This window comes from Galeopterus variegatus, unplaced genomic scaffold (genome assembly GCF_000696425.1).
Source record: "Galeopterus variegatus unplaced genomic scaffold, G_variegatus-3.0.2 Scaffold1131, whole genome shotgun sequence".
NCBI classification, from domain to species: domain Eukaryota; kingdom Metazoa; phylum Chordata; class Mammalia; order Dermoptera; family Cynocephalidae; genus Galeopterus; species Galeopterus variegatus.
In genome coordinates this window covers 309516-331570 of record NW_007727242.1, presented here as the reverse complement: position 1 = coordinate 331570, position 22055 = coordinate 309516, and the positions used below count along the sequence as shown (strand labels likewise).

General features: G+C 37.5%; 1 protein-coding gene across 1 annotated transcript in view; it reads left to right on the top strand.

Annotated features, from left to right (window-relative positions):
• Positions 1 to 2712: 2712 nt before the first annotated feature.
• The window catches only part of CADM1 (cell adhesion molecule 1), a 64781-nt gene continuing 45438 nt past the window's right edge, over positions 2713 to 22055 (top strand). The window contains exons 1-4 of the mRNA XM_008575092.1: positions 2713 to 2855; positions 4563 to 4715; positions 11357 to 11494; positions 13585 to 13743. Coding sequence (XP_008573314.1) covers positions 11374 to 11494; positions 13585 to 13743 — 280 coding nt within the window. The 5' untranslated portion in view covers positions 2713 to 2855; positions 4563 to 4715; positions 11357 to 11373. The remainder of the gene's footprint in view (positions 2856 to 4562; positions 4716 to 11356; positions 11495 to 13584; positions 13744 to 22055) is intronic.

The window sequence follows — 22055 nt, the reverse complement described above, 5'->3', positions numbered from 1 at the left end:
AACAAGAAATTGTGATTCTGTTTTATTACTCTTAGTGCTTAAAACACAAAGTCATGGTCAATTCTGCTCCCATCTCCTATATGAGTGTTTTATAGCCTTAATATGAATATAGTATACTACTATCAGAATATACTAGTCTTTGGATTTTAAATAAAGAGCTAAAATTAAACTGTATAGTTATTTACATGGGAACTATTCTATTAAAGCATAATGGATTTACAACTGGCTTTAAGTCCTAGTAGCTACAAGATAGTAGTCAGGATCTGTAAGGCCTTGGTCTATGTTGAAGGGATTAATGCCTATCACCAGGCAGCCTTTCCACATGTACCTTTTGTAAGTTGAAGATTCTTGTTTGCATTGCTAATACTTCCTTTAGATAGAAAAAAATCCATTCTACAGCCCAGTGAGACTCTTTGTGGTATTCTGGACTCTTCAAGGCAGGTTCCATGACTTAAGACAGTTAAAGCACTTGAATCATGCAGTTGAATTTTTCCTTAATTTTCTTACTACATTGGGTTACCCTGGGATAGAAGGGTGTTGTCCTTTTTGTGTACACTTTTGCCAGGACCAGCAAAACCACCTTGAAAAGCCTGGTTGATGGAAGGAATTCCCTTCTCCTTGTTCTTTTCTTGAATCTAGGAATAAACTGTTCCCTCTAGCTGGGTTCTGACTGTGTTTGTCACAGTAATCCACTAAGGAAAAAAATCAGCATCCTTTCCATTTTTTCTGATGACTTTTTCTCTTTGTTGTTATTCTCTAACACTGTTCAGCCCACTAAGCTTCCACTGCTGGATCAAGCTAGGGAAAATTTACCCTCTCACTCACGACAAGCCCTGTGGGCCCACATGATCACACCCGGGTTAATTCCCTGGATCATAGAGCTCAAGGTCGAGTTTCATTTTGGTTTGCTCCTCAAGCACCAAGAATTTTTGTTTATCTGTGTCTCTAATAATTTTTTTCCTTATCCTTCTGGTTTCCTCTCTTCTAATCTTCTGCCAGGGGCTGGTCTATTTCTAGGTGGATTTGGCTTAAAGCCATCTTAGACACCCCTTCTCACACTTTCCCACTGTGTCCTGACAGAAATAGGATCCTTCAGCAGAAATACGATAGCAGGTGGAAATCCTCCATTTATTCTAATTGTGTCTCTATTCATGCTGTCTCATTCTTTTTCTTTTTATTTTTTTAGATCTTTGACCTTTGTTGCTTAACATGACACCGTTTTGTTAGGGAGTGAATAAGCCACCCTGAATTGATATATAACAGCTACACAGAGCACTCCTTAAGAGCAAGAACCGTAAGCCTTCACTCTTACTCCCAACACATAATAATGGCTTAATAAATCTTTGGATTTGACAACTAGAGAAATGATGATGATGATGATGATGATGATGATGATGATGATGATGATAGCAGCAGCTACTGTTTACTCAGTTTTGAGAGAAGCTAGACACAGTACAGAATGCTTTATATTTAATATCTTTCTTAATCCCCCCAACAGCTCTGTGATATAGCTTTTAATCACTATCCCCATTTTGCAGATGGGAAACTGGCTCAGGGACTTTAAGTAATTTTTCTGAGATCACACTGCTAAAAAGCAATCTCTCTCTCCCCGTCCTGATTGGCCATTTCATCTACTGCCTATACCACACTTTTGGTTCTGCAAGTAAGGATTAGGTATCAGTTTTTATCTACCTCGCAGCTTTGTGAAGTCTAGGACAATGTCATATACTTCTATATCCCCTGCTATGCCAGGTGCAGAATTGAACACTAGACAATTGCTTCATCCTTTGCTTCTGAATTGAACTCTCCTCTCCTCCTACCTGAGCTGTGGATCATTTAGGACATTTATGAGGTCGCCTGACTGCTGTCACTAATCTAAGAAGCAACACACTAGAGCAGATCTGGAAATAAGCCTATATCAGTGGATCTGAAAGCCTTGACTTTTTGACATGTTCTGAAAGAGATTTTCTAACTAGATAGAGGGAGAGATCTGCAGAAATGGGCATTGGTTCAGGGCTGCCTGGGGCTATGGGTGAGTCGTGAAGGTGTGAGTTTCTGAGAGAAGAGTAACAAAGTCTGAACTGTAAGTCTTACTGAGATTTTATGGAGATCCCAGGGAGTCATAGTCTGTTAGGTCCTCACTCCCACACAATGAATAACTGAACCGCCCGGTACATTGGGAATGTCAACATCCACTAACAAGATGAGAATATTTATTGCACCCTCCTACCTACTTCTATTAAGTAGCCTCTTGAGTTTTCTGTGAGGTGACCAAATAGCTTAGCTCAAGGGCATGTGAACTAAGGTTTTAGCTCAAGGGCATGTGAGCTAAGGTTGACTGCATGTGTCTTCCCTACTCCATTTGTGAGAGCTTCAGCTCCTCACAAAAGCCAGTACTCTGACTTTTCCAATACCCCAATATACAACTCAGCTAGTACAGAATCCTGGAGGCTGGAACCTTGGCATCACAGTTTTTGAGATCATGTCAATTCCGGATATGTTGTATTTTGTCCCTAGATCTATGTCAGATTAATAGACTTGTTTTGTGGACTATGGATGAAGGTATTAGAGCCATACCAAATGCCATTCATTACTTGTGTTCATATTCTAATATGCTTCTTATTTCTCATTCTAATTGTTTCCACTGACCAAATTTTAATTGATGGAAATTTTTTTCTGACCTTTTTCTCCCCTCCCCCTTTTTTAAGGTGATGGACAGAATTTGTTTACAAAGGACGTGACAGTGATCGAAGGAGAAGTTGCAACTATCAGCTGCCAAGTCAATAAGAGTGATGACTCTGTGATTCAGCTACTGAATCCCAACAGGCAGACCATTTATTTCAGGGACTTCAGACGTAAGTTTCCATCTCTATAGTATTAGATGGCAAGTTTTTATCCTACATATTTTCTTGGTAAAGAGATCCTAAGGCCACCTTTTTTTTAACTTAATTTTAGATGCTTAAAGTTTAGTAAATTCTTTAAAGAAGAGACAGGCAATCATAATCTTTCTACTTAATAGAAACCTTGAATGGTGCCTCTTAAAAGTACGACAGTCTTACTTTGCAGTAGGAATTGATTGTAGTAATTCAAGGTGAATTGCAATCGAGTCCTAAATACTTGGCTGACACAAACAACTCAAACAGGGTAAGGCAAGGAAAATATAACATTCTGAAAGGTAATCTGTTTGGTTTGAAGACTGAAGTTTCCAAGGCAATCTCTGCCTATCAGACAAAACCAAATCTCCTCTCACAATTGCCTCTGGTATGTTGAGATACCCATATTGTTGAAATCTTTCTAAATGTAATATAACAAAAGCTAATAATTGAAACTAAATTGTGAATAGTAGAAATGGTTCAAATGAGTGTCAGGGCTTGGCAAGAGCAAGAATCAAGTCTTTCGAAAGATTGTTACATGAGCACGTTGGTGACTAGCCAAAGTGAACGTCGAGCGTCTTCCTTCTGGCTGCCTGTCGCCTTTCCTGCCCAGAACCTCGGAACATACATCACCTGTGTAAAGAGTTGATAAACCTAAGGATCATTTAACAGGATGTGGGAGGATAAAAGGAGAGAGGCAAGCTTCTTATTCTTAAAGTGAATTTTTGTCATTATATGCTAAGCTAGCCTTTGCCAAAATTAATAGGACTTTAAAAGAAAGCATTTGAAATATAGAAGCACACATACATTGCTTTTGCAGTGATTCTGATTTTCTGCTTGATGCCTAATCAGTTTCCTACTGTGAAGCTGAACACAGTTAGAAAACTGCAGGACCAGCTTATGGCCTCTAAGGTCTGAGGTCATATATTTCGGCAGTTCCACCTCAAGTTATAGCGAATATGTTAAAATGCGTCCATATCAATTTTTTATTAACTTGGATTATTTTGCTATAAAGTTTTTAAAGTGACTTTTAATTTTGCTTTTGAAATTATTATTAATGATTTTTTAGTTCTCTTCATAATTTGGAACCACTATTTTCTTAAGGGCTCAGGTTTTTAGAGGCACTTTAAAAACCTGTAGGCCCTCGTTCCTGAATTTCCAGCGTCCCAGAGCTAAGAAGGGCCTGTCACCCTGCATCAGGGGACTCATGACCTACCCTTTCCTTGCATTTAAAAACCTGTAGGCCCTCGTTCCTGAATTTCCAGCGTCCCAGAGCTAAGAAGGGCCTGTTACCCTGCATCAGGGGACTCATGACCTACCCTTTCCTTGCGTTTTCCTTTTGCCTAGCTCTAATAGAAAACCTGAAACAATTTATTATGAATAAATGCTGACGACTGACAGCCCTTGGAATTGTGCCAAGGGGGTGGGTGTGTGTGTGTGTGTGTGTGTGTGTGTACACTCACACAGACACCCGTGTGCATGTGTTTCCTTTGGACAGGGTGATTTGTCTACCTGCAAAATAGTAATTCAAGAAGTACAAAGGAGTACCCAACAGGTACAGAAAGACAATAATTTGTCTCTGCTCTGCAGCTGCCTTTCTAGTTATCTGACTTTTTCCTCACCTAGTTAAGGAAAATAGGCTGTCCTTCGTCTTTCTCGCAATTACTGACTCTGTGTTTTGTTTCACAGCTTTGAAGGACAGCAGGTTTCAGTTGCTGAATTTTTCTAGCAGTGAACTGAAAGTGTCGTTGACGAACGTCTCGATTTCTGATGAAGGAAGATACTTTTGCCAGCTCTACACTGATCCCCCACAGGAAAGTTACACCACTATCACAGTCCTGGGTAAGAAATGCATGTGGAGCTTGTCTTGGGAAATGAATTGGGATGGCCCTTACTACCGGATGGCTGCCAGCAGCAAGGAAAAGGTTAATAGTGAATTTTACTGTCCAAACTTGTTTTAGGAAGAATCACCACCCATCTAGCTGAATTTTAAAAATAGCCTATTTTACCAAATGCTCTGAGGAATGGCAATCAGCAGTCTTTATAGATTCCACCTGCTCTTGGGTTTTAAACCTCAAGCGTCAGAAGCAAAGATCAAGAGAATTTAGAGCCTTCAAATGAATCACTCAGCACATGAAATGTCATTGGTTCTAACTACCTGGATTATTTTTTCCTTCTGTACAGGAGAGGGGGAGATGGGCTACACATCTGTACCCTGTAGCAGAGCTCTGTTATGAAATCCATGTAATGATTTTCCCTTCAAAGTTCCATTCTCGTTTTAATATTGTTGATCTCCTTTCCTTTGGTTTTACTTATTGCCTTGTTTACTGCTTATAGTCTAGATTATGCTGTGAAAAATCATTCCCAATGAACACATACTTTGCCACAAATTGCAACCACTGGACATAAAAGAGTTAAGAGCTCCTTAACTGATAATAAGCAAAGAACTGTTGACAGGCTGCTAGGTACACCTCTAGTGAGTTGAGTATCTTTATTTATGATCACCGGATTGTGATTTTCAGCAAAATCCAAGCAGCCAGGTTTCCATGTTTATATTTTCACGTAGTCAGCAGATATTCCTATGCTAAAGGCAGTCTGAGTTAGTCACCTTTCAGACAAACATATACTCCAGTGCATAACACCAGCTGCTTTGGATTTTTGAAACTGAATTTTCAAGGACATACACTATAGCGTGAGGCAAAATCTCTGATTTACACCTTCTGGAAGATGATGAATCAAAGTCTATTTGAGGCGTCGGGCTGCAGCTTTTCAGTGTAATGATATGAAGATTAAAGAGGAAAGATAAATATGAAGGACATTTTTGCTTCGTATGTGTGCACATATATGTATTTATGGATGTACATATTGAGCTGCTCCTTCATTACTTTATTTAAACACAGCTGTAAAAGGGAAAATATTTTTTTTATTCATTAAGCTAAAACATGTCCCTAAAAGCCTACGTATATGCTCTTGATACGAAGCGTACTGATTTTAGAAAGTCGTGTTTAAAATCTGTCCCTATAATTTCTAATGTGGCCTATGTTTAATAATAGATGGTTTTCAGGTATTCATATTTGCCACTATTGTGGTTTTTAATCCATGTTAGACCTGCAGAAATGGTAAGCATGGAAGATTTTGCTGTGATGACTATTTTGGTGTTTTGCAGATGTACCAAGTTTACACACATGCATTTGAAGAAAAACTTGCTACATCTTCTTGTGTAAATGTATTTAAAAACTCCGCTTATTCGAATAAGTCATTAGCTGCATAGATTTCAAATTGACCATCCACCCATCGACCCATTGACCTACTGTCATTTACAGCATTTCTATGAAAGCAACAGCAATAAAATGGAGTATATTTATGGTATCTTGAATTTTTGGAGTATTTTACTACATATACCTTTAAGTATTGATATCTTAGTTTCACAGAAGACAAATGATAATAACAGAGGTTAGCCATCTTTCCCCAGTTACAAAGCACTCAGTAAGAATCAAGAATCTTAGAATGTGAAACAGACCTTACTATTCTATCTCACAACCTTTGTGTCTTCTAGTCTTTGTTGTTTTCAATGAAATCCTGAATGCTGGTGTTTCAAGATTTTCTTCCTGAAGGTTGCACATCTTTTGCTTTCAGGAGTATATCTGGCCATCGGCAAGCAGTTCCACCCTGTCAGTTTCTGGTGTCTGATACATTCGTTCTCAGACACACTGCATGGGACCAGTTTGACTATGGATATACCCTGTGCTTGGGAGTCAGCATACCAGCACTAGATTTCTGAGAGGCATTATGCCTGTAATCCTTTTGGAGGTCTGGTTATTCTAGAAGTAATAGATTCCTGCTTGTATTTTATAGAAGCATTAACTTAAATATACTTGAATGTAATACTTTCAAGTAAAAAACGTAGTAGATGTTCTTTTTGCAGATATTATGCATTCATTTAATATTCTTTCCATTGAATTTACTCTAGGTTTCCTTGACAGAATAAAATTGTTGTCATCAGTGTTTGAGTCTTTCATATTCCAAAAAGTGACAATTTCCACCGATATCCATATATTTAAACCTTTCTCCTAAGGTTTAGAATTTTCAGATATAATGAATGAAGAATGACTCGTTAGGATCTTCGTTGCTATCTGTGGTTCTCTGAAAAGCACTCCATATGTACTTACACAGCTGTCAAACTTCTTGTTAGGTTGCTTAATTTAGTGCATGTGTCTATTAGTTATTTGATGCATTCAGCAAAAAATTCAGCATAATTATAAGATATAGAGATGGTTATTTGTTAATGTTATCTGTGCTATTCTATAGTTACTATTATGTTTATGATATTCTCCATGTAAAAACCAAAAACTCTCCTGTGATATTATGCATGCATTTGGGTGCCTTTTGGGATAATTCATTCACTCCTTCCACGTGTGATGAGTTTGTTTTTTCCTCCAGAATATAGTCTAAGACTCTCTTTATACTACTATTCATGGAGGAGATGAATGAGAAAGATAATACACTACTTTAAGATTAATACAGTTACTGATAATAGTAGCTAATATTATTACAGTCCTGTCCTTCTAAGATTAGTGTTCACTCTTAAGATTCCAGGAACAGGAGAACCTAATTATTTTAAAGGGTCTTAGAGTGAGATTTCACATACTGATCAGCTTTAAGACTCCTCTTTTGTTGTAATTAATGTGACTCATCTTGATACTGCTGATTTTTTTTTAAATGTTGTAGGCGTAATGTTTATAATTAGCATTCTTATAGATTTGAGCTTAGCTAAGGAGAACCTTGACATTTCATTGCTATTTTCTAGTATTTCCCTCTATGTGATTTTCATTCAGGTTTTCATCTATGTGAACCTCCTTAGAAATAGCTTTGGTTATATTCACTAATGGCTGCAGGCAGTTTTTACTAAATGTGTCTGTTTACTGGACCATGTGTAAGTGTATTCTCTGGTTAGCAGCAGTTTTTATTCATTTTTCTTATAAATGGGTTCTTACACTTTACTAACCTCTTTTGTATCAGAGTAGACATTATGAAGTTCAAGAGAAAGCAGGGTAGACTGAATAGGCTAAAATAAACTTTATGATTTTCTTGTCTAACTATCTTTTTTCCAGAAAGACAGACTTAAATCACCTCATTTATATTTTCCAAAGCTTTCTCTCTCCCAAAAAAAAAAAAAAAAAAAAAAAGCTGAGCGAAGTCAATTTTATAACTGTTATCAATAAACCATCATGACTCACATTACCAGATTTCATTTTATATTTGTAAACCAAACAACTCCCACTATACTTGCCTATTTCTTCTTCTAATCTTAGCAAAGATCAGAAATACTGGTCACAATTTTGAGAAACCTATTTATGGATTTGGAAAAAAGTTATTCAACTATTTCTTGGAATGATGATCTCAACAATAAATAAGTTCTTTATTTTTCTATGCTAGGCATATTTTCCAATGTGTTTGAAGTTTTCCACACTTTTACCTTAGCCATAAAGCTAAAGATGATGTCAGCTCTTCAGGAAGATAATCCTAGGAACTAACATTGGTACAGGAATCACTCTGAAGGGTCACAGAACTTTAGAGTATATCTGTTGTAATAGAGGGGGAATTAACATGGATAATACCAAACAATGAGTAATCCTGGTACGGACCTACCTGCCAGTCAAGCTCTCAGCTCCTAAACAAAATCTGGAGGAAACATTGGTGAATTTTCTCTGTCCTCATCTATACCTGCCCTTTGTCATTTCCTTACTTTGGACTAGCAGACATTATTGATAATGTGGAAAAAACATACCATCATCTTTGTGACCAAGTGGAGGGAATAAAGACTTTCCACCAATAAATACAATTGAAGATGAACAGGTAGTGGAAGTTAAGAGAAGCCTGGGGTAAGGTGAGAGAAAGTGTCTTCAGGCTCAGCGTGGAAAACAAGAGAATGAGGGAAAGATCCCCAGGAACACAGAAAACAACTATCTGACAGACTGTGTTTGAGGCTGAATTCCATGAAACTTGACAGCAGTACATAGCAGAACCTTTCAGCAGCTCCTGGATATGTTCCCATCGAGAAAACTCCCAGGTTTTCACAGAGTGGCTTTCTAGGTGTTTCTCCCAAGTAATACAGATAAAGTGGGACCTGGTCTACCTCATTCCATAGGGATTTCCAGGATCGCCAGTAGCTTCAGCTCTTTGTCCTCTTCATCCTGTCCTAAGAGGGCCACCTTCCTTAACTTCACCTCTTGTCAGTTACATTTCTCACAGTTCTCACAGAGAACTGCCACGTATGTCAACATCAAAATTTATTTTCATTACTCTGTGTATTTTTGCATGGACTTTGAAGGAATCATTATTGTCTGACTTCCATTCCTTCACTTGTGAAGAGAACATTTACTCCTTTGTTATTTTCTTTTTATTTCCTCTTATACTTCTCCTCATCACTTACAAAGTCTTATTTTCTTTAGGCTTGGATAGTCTTCTTTTCAGACATTGGATCTAACAATTGCATTTTTTCAATATTCCTATTATACTACACTCAGAATGCAGTAGGATTTGTTGGTCCTAAACATCTAGTCTCTCTGTGTGTTCTCTGTCAACCATCGAGGTACGTGAACTGAAAATCTGTAACCTACCTGACTGTCATCTAACATGGATCACCTGTGTTAAGGATCTAGTTAGCTGAAGTCATCCCATTTCTTTTTGTCACTGCCTTTCTGAGACTCTTAAATGCTGGCAAATGTGCAGCTCCAAACTGGATGTTAAATTATCTCTCTTTTTGCTTATTTTTCTTATAATGTAAGCTAGGGTAGTGCTTTGCCATGTTTAACTACTCATTGGGGCCTTATCACATTAGCAACTCATCCAATTGAGCAAATACATTGTTTTCCTCATACACAGGGAACAAAGAAGAGTGATGCTTTCGCTTTAGTAGTTACACTCCCTGCCCCCCACCACCACTACACACTGTCATGCTGAGAAATATATGCAACAAAGCATTTTACTGTTACTTTTTTATTATTCTTTATAGGAATTTTCAACTGCTCCAATTCAGTGTAAAAGTCTTCCTAGGGGCAGAATTTTTCCATTGAACTAGAACAGTTGGAAATCCCAAATACATGGTTTAATCCCATAATTTATTGAAGCAGTATCAGAGATTTATTATTCAACTTGATCATCAGGATGGCATGTTTATACATATTTAATTTCTTGTTTCTCTTCTGAGTTGAGAAACTTATTAATCATAAGTCTCAGAACTGTCTTTGCTTATTCATGGTGGGCAGGACACATATTCTTAGATTCACTCTACTGAATTCAGTATTCTTACTGATTTCTATTTCAAGAGGCTCACTCTTGAGTTTGGTTGCACCTTATGTGAAGTTTCACTGTAAACTCAGTTTCATAAAAGATACAAACATGCTTTCATCAGCATTATCACCATCATGCTACGTACTCTTGATTTGATATTCAGCATTTCAGCCCCCAAATCTTTTATTTTGACCACTTTATCACATATATTTAATATGCTTACAGAAAGGTGATTTTCATTCTAATATACAAATTTACTTTCAAGCACTTGAGTCTCTCTCACTTTTAACTTCCAAAATCTGGAGCATTGGAATTCAGAACATGGAAAATTGCTGCAAACTAATTGGCATTTCCTATATTACTACATCGTCATATGGAAAGGATTTTATTACTACGCCATCCACTGGAAGTCATGATTATATTTTGGATCTCTGTGAATCATTTTAATTAAATGAAACTGTTTCTGAGGCGTAATGTTTCTATGTATGTTTACGGTGAGTAATTCTTTTAAGGGACCCCAAGTTTGGATCCTCGTTGGTTGACTTTGGAATATTTCATATAAAGATTGAAATTCAAAGGTTGAGTTCAAAGAGAAATATTACTTTCAGTGGTTACAGATAAGGATGATACTTTCAATAGTGTATACTCCACTTTTATATCCATTTCCTAGTCAGTTTTCTAATAACTGATTGATAACTAGTATCATTATCATTATAAATTGGTCAATGATAACTTAGGAGTGGGTGACTAGTCATTTTATAAGATAAATTTAAGAGAGCAATTTTTTTTAATGTGTGTTTTGTGTTGTTTTATTTTTTGTTTGTCCTAATGTTCAGTAATGGATGAAAATAAATCAGTTTATTCATCATCATAGCATGTGGCTTAAAAATCAATAGAATGTCCCAGCATCAATGGAACTGGAGAAGGGCTATTGCAGGGTCAGCCTGCACCCACCAAACAGGAGAGCAATTCTAAATTAACTGATTTTGTATAATTCACTTTATTTGCTGATGACTTTGCACTTCTTTTTCCCCTCCTGTGGCAGTTTGTTTTAAATTCCCATGAGGAATGTCCATTATTTGTCTCCTTTTTGATAGCAATGGTGCTGGTTTCCACTAGTTTCCAATGAATAGAAGAATGTGTCTGGAAATGGATTCTGTGTTTATAAAGAACATATGTTTAATTTGTAGTCCCACCACGTAATCTGATGATTGATATCCAGAAAGACACTGCGGTGGAAGGTGAGGAGATTGAAGTCAACTGCACTGCCATGGCCAGCAAACCAGCCACGACTATCAGATGGTTCAAAGGGAACAAGGAGCTAAAAGGTAAGATGCAGGTTGCCCTGTATAGAGGTAGTCAGCGCTCGAGTCTAGCAGGTGCGACTTTGTGGAAATTAAAGACAATGCAAAATGTGCCCCTGAAACAAAAGGATTCATTTAGGTATGGTTTATAACCCATTGCTAAATTCATCTGAGGCCAAAGCATAATAGCATTTCATTGTTCTAATTTATATCCTCATTCTGTAGTTTGAGGGTGCAGGGTGATATCTGTTGCTCTACTCAGATGCCCAGAAAAAACTAAACCTGTCAACTACAACTTTTCATGCCAGGAAGGACTATTGTTAGGGGTATCCCTTGAGCTCAGGCTATCTGTGTCTGCACCCTAATTCTCATTGCTTTTACCCTGTCTTTTGTGGTGACAGAACTCCAAATTCTCATGTTATACATGTTTTAAAATGTGTAATAGTCGTTCACATGGTGAGTTCCAAATCATTCTGATATCTATAGCACTATCAGCTGTGTTGATAATATGCTTTCCTACAAGGGTGGATGTGTTAAGCAGACTAAGTAAGAATTTTATCTTAATGGTGAATTTACAGGGATCACCTTTCTTGTGAAACTTACAATTTACCTGCCCAATTCACTGACCTGGTCTACGGCAAAGTCTCTAATTTTGTGATAGCAGTACAGGCAGCTCCTTTGGCCATGCTCCAACTGTCTCTCTCTCAGTACGGGGCCATCCCAGGTTTGATTCCTGGACCCTCAATTACCTGCCACCTCAACTGTTGCATTAGATAAAGGATACGGCCTATACCCTACTTGGGCATTTTTCGTCAGTTACCCTAAGAAACTCATGTACGCACATTCAGCTTTCAAATTCCTTTCCGTTCAAATTGCCCTGCAAGTAATAACCTGAACAAAGGACTCAGGTGCTAAACTCCTCTAGTTATTTGACAGAAATGCTAGCTATGTTCCTCAGTGTCCTCTAAAATGGGGATAATAATATTATATACCTTAAGGGATGCTTATGAAGATGAAATGAGGGAATATTCGCAAAGCATTTAGCTAGCACCTGGGCCAAGGTCAGTGCTGTATATGTGCTTGTTAAATAAATAAAGAGCATGAGGGAGAAAAGAATAAGCTCTTTTAGAAAGGCGATATAGAAATCTATATCTGGAAGCAGATAAATCTATATATAACAGCTTAAGTTTCAAAAAGCTTGTTCTGTTTTAATCTCCTATTTCCTAGGTATGGTTTTGGAAGGAAGGAGTTTCTCATTTCCCCTCTGCTTTTCTGTCTAAGTGAATTGAGCCATTAAATGCATACCAATAAGTATAAAACATTAAAAGAAAGTTAATGGTCTGCCATGTTCCTGGGAGTTCTGAGTTCAGGAAGGGACTGCCTTGGTCTGTTCATTCCATCCAGAAGGCTCCTTCCCCCCCTTTCTGCGTGTTCTTGGACGTGTCTCCCATCTGGCCCAGAGCCCTATATCTTACTGTGCTCTAGCCCACTGCCACTACATTTTTTGTGGTCTTCCAAAAGTCTCAGGAGTTAAACATTTCGATTACAATTTCAATTATGTAAATCCATTTGGTTACTTTCCCTCTTAATTGTTGATGATGGATGTAGGCAAAGGGAGTTGTTTATACCTCTACTGCTGATTGAATTACTTAGGGGATTTGGAGGCCGTCCTGGAATTTTTAAATGGCATGACAGCCTACTAGATATGTCAAGTTCAGAGGGTTGTAGTGTTGAAAGCACTTTTCTTTTCCTCCTCCTGAATACCTTGAGCAACCAGCCAGATGTCAAAATGGTTCAACTTTCAGCTGACTTTTTGTGGGAGGTTTTGAGATAGGAGAAACATATGTAATAGATTTAAGTAAAATTAGTGTATATTATTTGGGGCTGAAATATATCTTAAACACTATTCTGCAAGGTTGAAATGTAGGAAATTAAAGGAAATAATCATTTTGTCAGCTGTCTATCCACAGGGTAACTTATCCCAAGTGACTTTCATAATATTTGCTAAAATAGCAATGTTGGGGGTTGGTTGGGGCAAAGAAGGGAGGATGTAAAAACAGATTGATAGAGATTTCACCCAACTCTGGTTTCTTGATGCATTTTCTGTCTTCTAGGCAAATCGGAGGTGGAAGAGTGGTCAGACATGTACACTGTGACCAGTCAGCTGATGCTGAAGGTGCACAAGGAAGACGATGGGGTCCCAGTGATCTGTCAGGTGGAGCACCCTGCAGTCACTGGAAACTTGCAGACCCAGCGGTATCTAGAAGTACAGTGTGAGTCCCCGAGTATTTTATTCTGAGGGCCCAGAGTAGCAGTTGCTTAAAAACTCTTTGGAAGCAATTTTTTGGATGCATATATTTTATATAGTATAGATACAATTTTTACCTTGTTGTCTTGGTAGAAAAATAATCAAGGAATTGTTTTACTGAAATACTGCCATATTATAAACTGCCAATGAGGATATGAAAATACTACATTTAACCTAAATGTAAAACTGAAATGATTCCAATCTGCTCTAACATATGTCTTAATTAATTTTTTGAATATGAACTGTCATCATTTTTATGCCAACTTCAAAATCTAAGGTAATTTCCCCCCCTTTTTAATCCATCATAAGTAACTGAATTTTTTTTTTTTATGGAAGGGATCTTATTCCCATTCTACATCAGCATTTTGTTTTAAATTGTTCATTCTCTTCCATTATAGTTTAAATTATAGCAATGACTTGAAAAGTCAGACTCTTTGGGATCAGTGCCACAATCTTGATGGCTTCATCTATAAAAGCTAGATCATAGTGAGTGAGGTTGTCTCCTTACTGTGCCCTGTGAACCAATACGTTTTCCTCATCTTCTCCTCTGGACCCTTCTGCTTGAGAGAAAAAAAAAATGTTTTCTACACAAAACCATTCTTGCACCAAGGCTGTGGCCAAGTAGCCAGTTTCTTGCTTTTTATCAAAAGGCTTCTGTTACTTGGCCTCTGTATGCATAAGTGAAAATGTTCCAAGAGTTTGGTTGAGATGGCAGTGATTGAGTGTGTGATGAAGAGTAAGCTTCACCCTCTGTGAATCCATGCATTAGTTTCCTAGGGCTGCCGTAGCAAGGTACCACAAACTGGATGGCTTAAAACAACAGAAATTTACCTTCTTACAATTCTAGAGGCCAGAAGTCCAAAATCAAGGTATCAGCAGGACCGGGCTTTCTCCAAAGGCTGTAGGGGAGTCTCCTTCCTTGCCAAGAGTTCCTTGGCTCATAGCTTTACAACTCCGTTCTCTGCCTCTGTTTTCACATGGCCTTCGCCTCTTTCCTGTGTCTCTCTCCTCTGTGTGTCTCTTGAAAGGACACTTTTCACTGGGTGTAGGGCTCACCCAGATAATCTAGGATGGTCTCATCTCAAGATCCATAAGTTAATTACATCTGCAAAGACCCCTTTTTCCAAATTAGGCCCCATTAACAGGTTCCAGAGGCTAGAATATGGACATATCTTTGCAGGCCACCCTTCAACCCCATACAATCCTTATCATATGTTTAAATTGCCTGAGCAAAACAGCGGGCAGAGAAAGTTATAAAAAGTTTTTTTCTAGGAGACCATCCCATTTCAACCTTTTCTTACTCTGTGAGCTTGGCTCAATTTAACATTACATAATGCAGGTTTTTCTTGTTAATTCATTTCATCTACTTCATTATGTAGCTTCATTATGGGCATCATGCTTATAATTTTCATATCACTAAAACTATTGTGGTGTAATATCCCTATAATGGGAAAACAGAAATGATCAGATATTATCTAAATTGGCAGATAGTAGATTTCTTATGACTTTGCTAATATGTAATTCATTTAAGCAAACTTAATATCCATTAACTTTCCTTGTAGGGGCCCATTAGCTTTAATAATACTTTAGCTCCTTTGTGAGTCCTGAGTAGATATTCACCCATTTTCCACCCCTAAACTCTTTTAGTAGTTTCCCAGAGTATCTTAAATAGAATACAGCCCCACTCACCAACAAAATTCCTCTCACTCCCAAATGCAAAGTATATAAAGCACCACACCTCCTACCCCTTGGATAACTTGATAATGATTATTATAAGCCTTGTCTTCTACATTCTGTATTTGCAAGTGAGATTTGTTCTTCCAAGAAAGAGAATAAGGCTTCATATCTGAATCTATTTGACTTCAATCTAACAAAGTACTGCTATCCCTTAACTGCAGGAAAGTGACTCTGATGCCTTCCTAAGTGAGGATACATCTGTTGATCATTTAAACTCTAACATGGCAGCTTTTTGTGGGAGTCTCTCTGTTCTTTTATTCAACATAAGTCACACAAACATTTTATCCCTGACATTCCATTTTTTGGAATACGTAGGAAAAAAATCTTTTTGTATAAAGGAAAGTTAAAAATTACAAAACATTATATTAATCTGAATGGGAATTTAGGGTCTGGTTTGAAATCTTAAATAAGGCTCTGTGCTCAAGAAAGTAACCAGACAGCACACTATCCTCTGTTGCAAGAGCACTATTGAGAACTTTGTAAAGTCTTCCAGGAATTCCTTAAGTAGCTTCTTCAAACACGGTTGCAATTACCTAAGTCATTTCCTACCAGCCTCACTCTCATTGAACAGCAGCAGCTATGCAGTAACACAAAGCCTGAGTGCCTGAAGCACTCAGTCCCTGGGCGCTAAAATTCTATCAGTTGTTGGCCAGTGGTTCTGGTGGCTCAACTCCATTTCCCCATTGCAGGCCTTTCTCTGCAGCCAAGCAGCACTGTATCTTGATGGCCATGAGAAAAGAAGAGATACTTAAATGCATAAGTCCCTCAGATTAATTTGTTCAGTAGCCAATCTGCATGGAGGTTGTATTATTTCGGATGCCCTATGAGCACTTTATACCCATATTTTAAAATTGGCTCAAACCCTTGAAGTCAGCAGTGCTTAATCTTTTGGGGATTATTGACCTCTTTATAAATCCTTTGATAGCTATCGATCTGGAAAAGATGAATAAAATCATATATTCGACACATTTTGCTTATAATTTATGGAGTCCATTTACCCCTCACGGTTTAACTAACTTCAGTTATTTGAGGGCCACTTTCAGAAGTTTCGCCATGTTCATGGATCATCTGTATTCTTACCTTTAGAATTTTTCTGCAAGTCACTTTATTGCTTTAAACTAACTGGGACCTATGTAAAAATATCTATAAAATTATTAATTTTATCTGTTATGTGTATTATGCTCAATAAACATGAAAACAAATGTATAGCTATTCTTTTTAAAATTTCCTTTCCTGTTTTTTTTTTTTTTTGGTGGCTGGCTGGTACAGGGATCCGAACCCTTGACCTTGACCTTGACCTTGGTGTTATAATACCTTGCTCTAGCCAACTGAGCTAACCAGCCAGCCCTAAAGATTTCTTATCCTACCGGTGAGAAACATTAGCTTATCACCAGGAAATACATGGACCTCAGATTCTACTCAGAATGAATAAGACTACCTTGGGGGAGAATCTAACCTGATATGATTGGTATTATGTTCACTTGGTTTAACCCTGGCCTATTTTGCTCCATGAAGGTTTATGGAAATCTCTCTCTACCCTGTCTAAGATGAATGAATGTTAACCAGGATATGAACAGGATTAAATGACATAATAGATTTGAATTCTGTATAAATTATATCCTTTTAAAAATAATAATATTAAAAAGGAAATGAAATAATGAAAACCTGTGTCATAGGTCATTAAATATCTAACTTTAAATATGATAGAGATAAAAAGGATGGGCAATAGAAAGAAGGGAAGGATTACATGTCTCCATTAAAATGGAGTGCTACCATATCGCATAGTAGACAAAGCTTGAACTATAACTTGGAATTGCTTTTGTCTTGAGTATTTAAGTCCTAATTAATTGAACACAGAATTTCGCAGTGTTTGTTTGTTAGGACCCTTATTTGTGGTACCAGGAGAAATTGTGCCCAATTATGTGAAAAATCAGCCAGATGTGTATGCTGTCATAATTTTAATAATCCTTAAGTTTTTGGTGAGTACAGATATTAATTGTGTAGTATGCATTGAAGTGATTAACATCAATGTAATTTATCATCTGGAGATTTCTGAACATAAATAAATGAGTTGTTTTGTTCAGCAAGGTGTTGACCCCTTCAGAACCAGTGAATTAAAGTCTGCCCCCCTCCCTTTTTTATTATAAATATGAAAGGCACCACAATCAGCCAAGTGTTCAGTTATTTGATTTTCTGGGGCATTAGCCACTCTTGTTTGTGACATTTCCCTGTTGGGTGCTCGTTTGCAAGCTCATTAATAAGGTTTTCTCATAGGAACGTTGCTGGGAATGAAGAACATACAGTAGGGCTCTTAGTTTTCTAGCTTTCATTCTGAGACTCAGCAAGGGTACAGCAGCAGCACGCAGTTAAATGTTTAAAACAGAAAATAATTATGCTCGCAAGCTGGAATTCAAAGATCTCTTTCCTTAGATGTTGTGTGGAGAACAGTTTTGCTTTTGAATGTTCTGGGCTATATGACCCTAAAATCTTTCTGTGCATTTTTTTCTTGCAAATGTCTGTATAGATGGTGTTGCCCAAATTTATAACATGGATGATTATAGCAGAGCGTGATACCATTGTAGCATGGTTAGTAGAGCTTCACATCAGAGGGAATGTACTCTTGTCAAATAGAAGCCTGTTTAAACGAGAACAGTTCACTGTCTAAAGCGTTAAATGAAAACTGTCTTAATAGCATCAAGGTGGCAACACATAGCGACATAAGCTGGGGATTCAAAGAAAAGCTGTGACCCTCAGTATGGAATTGAGATTGCTGTGCAAAGGGAGGACAGCTTTACTCTGGACAGAGGCAAATTCGCAGCTCTCGAATTACCGCTGTGTGTCTTTTGCTTTCACCCCTTATAGCCTTGCTCTTTAAAATGTTTTGCAAAAATCCTCATTTTGTGAAGGCTTTGTGTGTGTGTTGTATTTGTAAAAAAGAAAGAGAAAATTTAACAGATGAGTTTTGAAAGGGAGAATGAAGACAAAGACTCTAGAAATGGGTGTTCGAATGCCTTCCCCTCACTGATTATCATCTGACAGTTAACCGTGTACGTGGGTATCATTTTCAAAATTAGTTTTATTGACTGGATGCACCCAGGTATTTTATAAATCCATATTCCTATTTGTCCAAGGTCCAGAGAAGGGTAGATTTCTTCTTTCATTCCTCAACTGGGGAAAAATTGGGCATTGAGGAGATGATTAAAACCTGTTCTTTATCTGTGCCAAAATAAATGTTTTTCTAGTATCGATGGTGACCTGCAGTGAAGGAAGGTAAAAGACATGGAAGTCAGAGAATCTTTCCTGTTAGAAGTGGAGGATGAGACTTTTTTTCACAAGCACTCCTATATCACATGCTCTCCCCCATCAATTCTGTTCCCACGTTGTATTCTTCAGAGCATAAGAGCTGGTGTTTTCAGATTTCACCTGTTTCTCTCTGATCTCCAGTCTCTTTTTTAACAGAATATGCTCTTCCTCCCACTTGCCCTTTTATTTTTTTTTTTAAAGCAATGAATTGAGTTTCAGGGAGGTTATTTCAGTATTTATTATTTCTCATGAGAAATAATCAAGGCATGGAGAACCCCTGATTGAAGCTAGTTTTTTAACCCGTTTTTTTTTTTTTTGTTTTAACACAAAGTAGTGATGTTTCCAAGTTCCCGATGTTGTAAGCACTGTGGATTGCTAGTGATACAATTGGTACTACCCTAGGGGGGCAGCAGGCTGAGTAACCAATATTCAAAATACAAAGAGTGAGTTTTGGGCAAATACAAGTATATTGTGAGCAAGATTTGAAAGAGCCTTAAAGGAAAAGGGCTTTACCTTTATCCCTGCCTTCTGAAGGCAAGCCCTGCAGAAAGAGGTCTGTTTTACTAAGGACCATTTCCCCTCATCTCACTGACCCAATGTATCTGTAAAAAATGTGTCTGTGTGGTTGTGGACATCTAATACTTTCATAGTGAAACTAGTCTTCTAATGTACACTCTTGACTTGATGGTTTTTAACTGAAGGTCAGATTTTGATTCTGTGGAAGGTTAAACGTTTATGAAGTTGGCAACTAAAAATCTAAGAAGAGTGATCAAACATCCTTTTATTAAAAAATGAGAAATGTTTATAAATGTGCAATAATATGGGAATGATAAATACATTATGGTACATAAATCAGATAGTGAGATTTACAGCTATTTTATGTGATCTTTTCCAAATATTTGGAATGATATGGGAAAATGTTCACTATAAAATTTTAAGTGAAAGAGACAGTATCAAACCATTATATACATGAAGATTTTATTTAAAGATAGGCAATCACAGGGAGAAAGAAGGAAAAGGTCAGGATAAGATCTATGTGCATGAAAAGGACTAGAATAAAACAAAACAAAAAGTCATCCTTTATGATTTCCCTTAAGTTACCACTTTGAAATACACCAGAAGTGCTAACTAAATGTGTAGTGAAATGGAAATACATAAACCTGGGCTGAACCTCAAATTTCAGGAGCCAGATTGACCTTCCAAAAGAAAAACACAATCATCTTTTGTGATGAAGGCTAAAGTGGATTCATGACCTGATTTTTTTTTTTAAAATCAGTAGTAGAGCTAGGAGTAGAAGTCCTTGCCCCAATATTTCTTCACTTTCTCATTCACTCAATTCTTCATTCATTCAGCAAATATATATTGAATGTCTACTCTTGTTCCAGGCCCTGGCATTGTTCCAGTTACCAGGAATATTAATAAATAAATAAATAAATCTTTTTTCCCAGTGACAACGTTTCTGTGCAGAAAATTTGATATAAGGATTTTCTTGCCCAATGCTTGCTTTCAAATTTTGAAGATTTCTTCAAAGATACAGAAGAGTGTTCTGTGAGTACATACCCCATTTAAAAAGCATTGGGAACATAACTTTCTGTGACAACATTGCAGAATAAAATTTGATTCTGCTGAGTAGACAGTAATTTTAACATATACAAAACTACTTGCATTCTGCTGTGGTAATGTGGCCCGTGCTCTTTGGTCCCACATTAGTCCCACCAGATTTGACTCATCCCATTCATAGTAGTTCAGCCCTCCTCAAGAAGGGAAGCTTAAGTGCTAAGATTCATACAACAGACTTAACAGCAGGAGGTCCTTCACCTTGGAAACAAACAAAATAAACGGCAGTGAAAATTATTCATGAAGGTATCATGACAATAGAAAGCAAAGCTGTTAAGATGTTCTCTTTAACTCCTCTGAGAGCTCTGTGTGACTCTGTACTCTAACCAGTCCCAATCACCTTGTATTGCTAGACATTGCCCTCCATTAGTTACAAAGCTGTTCTCTCCCAACAATTTAGATAGCCATATTGTAGGGGCTAGAGAATACTTCAGTTCCTCTTTCGGGACAAACAAAGGGAAACAGAATTTGTTCACCCAGGGATGGCCCTTGGCACCTAAACCTTCTATTTGTTTCCTAGGCTGGGTGTGAAGATAGCTCAGCTACCCATGGTCAGATGATATGCCTATAAATACTGCATATGTCAGTAGAGGAGAACATTTTTTTTTGTATAATACAAGCAAGATTATTATCTTTTCAGGAAGTTATTAAGGCAACTACGGCAGCTCTATAAGTAGGTGGTAGATGTTTCTCCAGTAACCCAAAGAGTAAATTGGGAAAATCAGTTATTAAAACTATAAGTATATTTTCTGTGGCTTAGTATATAATTTTTTCATAAATTCCAGGTATAGCAAGTCCTTAGCTTGTTCTTCCTAATTTATGTGAGTAATTGACAACTGGTAAACAGCTCATTAGGAACATAAAAAGGCATTTAACTAAAACAAACTCAGTAGTACAGAAGAGGCAGGAAAGATTAGATTTTTCAACACTCTTATTAATGGAACTGAGCATGTAAAACCCTTAGTGCACTGTGCTGAAAAATATGCCCTCCCTGTTTGCTTATAAATTACATCAAGGAGATAAAAAAACGAAAAACAAAAACCTTCCACATAGGCCAGCAAGCATTCTACTTCTCCTTAATTAATGGGCCAAAGTCAGCAGTGCATGAAAAATGTAGCCCTTTTGTGGATCAGAGGTTAACCTATAAGCAAATGTTACATTTCAGTCCAAATTTTGAGCTTTAAATTTAGGTTCACCCACAATGGCTCATGGGTAAGAATAATGGTGTTCCCTAACCAAGAGTTCCGTAAGTGCTGCTGTTGAGGGTGTGAACTGTTAGATAACTGGTCTTTTGAGACCTGTGTGTTCAATGTCAGGGCCTTCTCCCATTATTTTTTTGCATTTTTTTTAAGTAAACGTCACCAACTAGCTGTGTGTGTGTGTGTGTGTGTGTGTGTGTGTGTGTGTGTTACACCACCAAAAACAATAGACTACATATGTTACCCAGTGGTTGTGTTTAGCTTAGGATATGGCCTTTCTCTAAAATGGAATGCCCAGGAGCTCTTGCTTCTTAAACATTTTCATTGCCAACAAGTTCAAGAATAGAACTGTGTTACTTGCAAGGGTCAGCTGGAGCTTTGGGGCTTGTTAACTTTATGTTCTCTGGCAAGTGACTTAGCT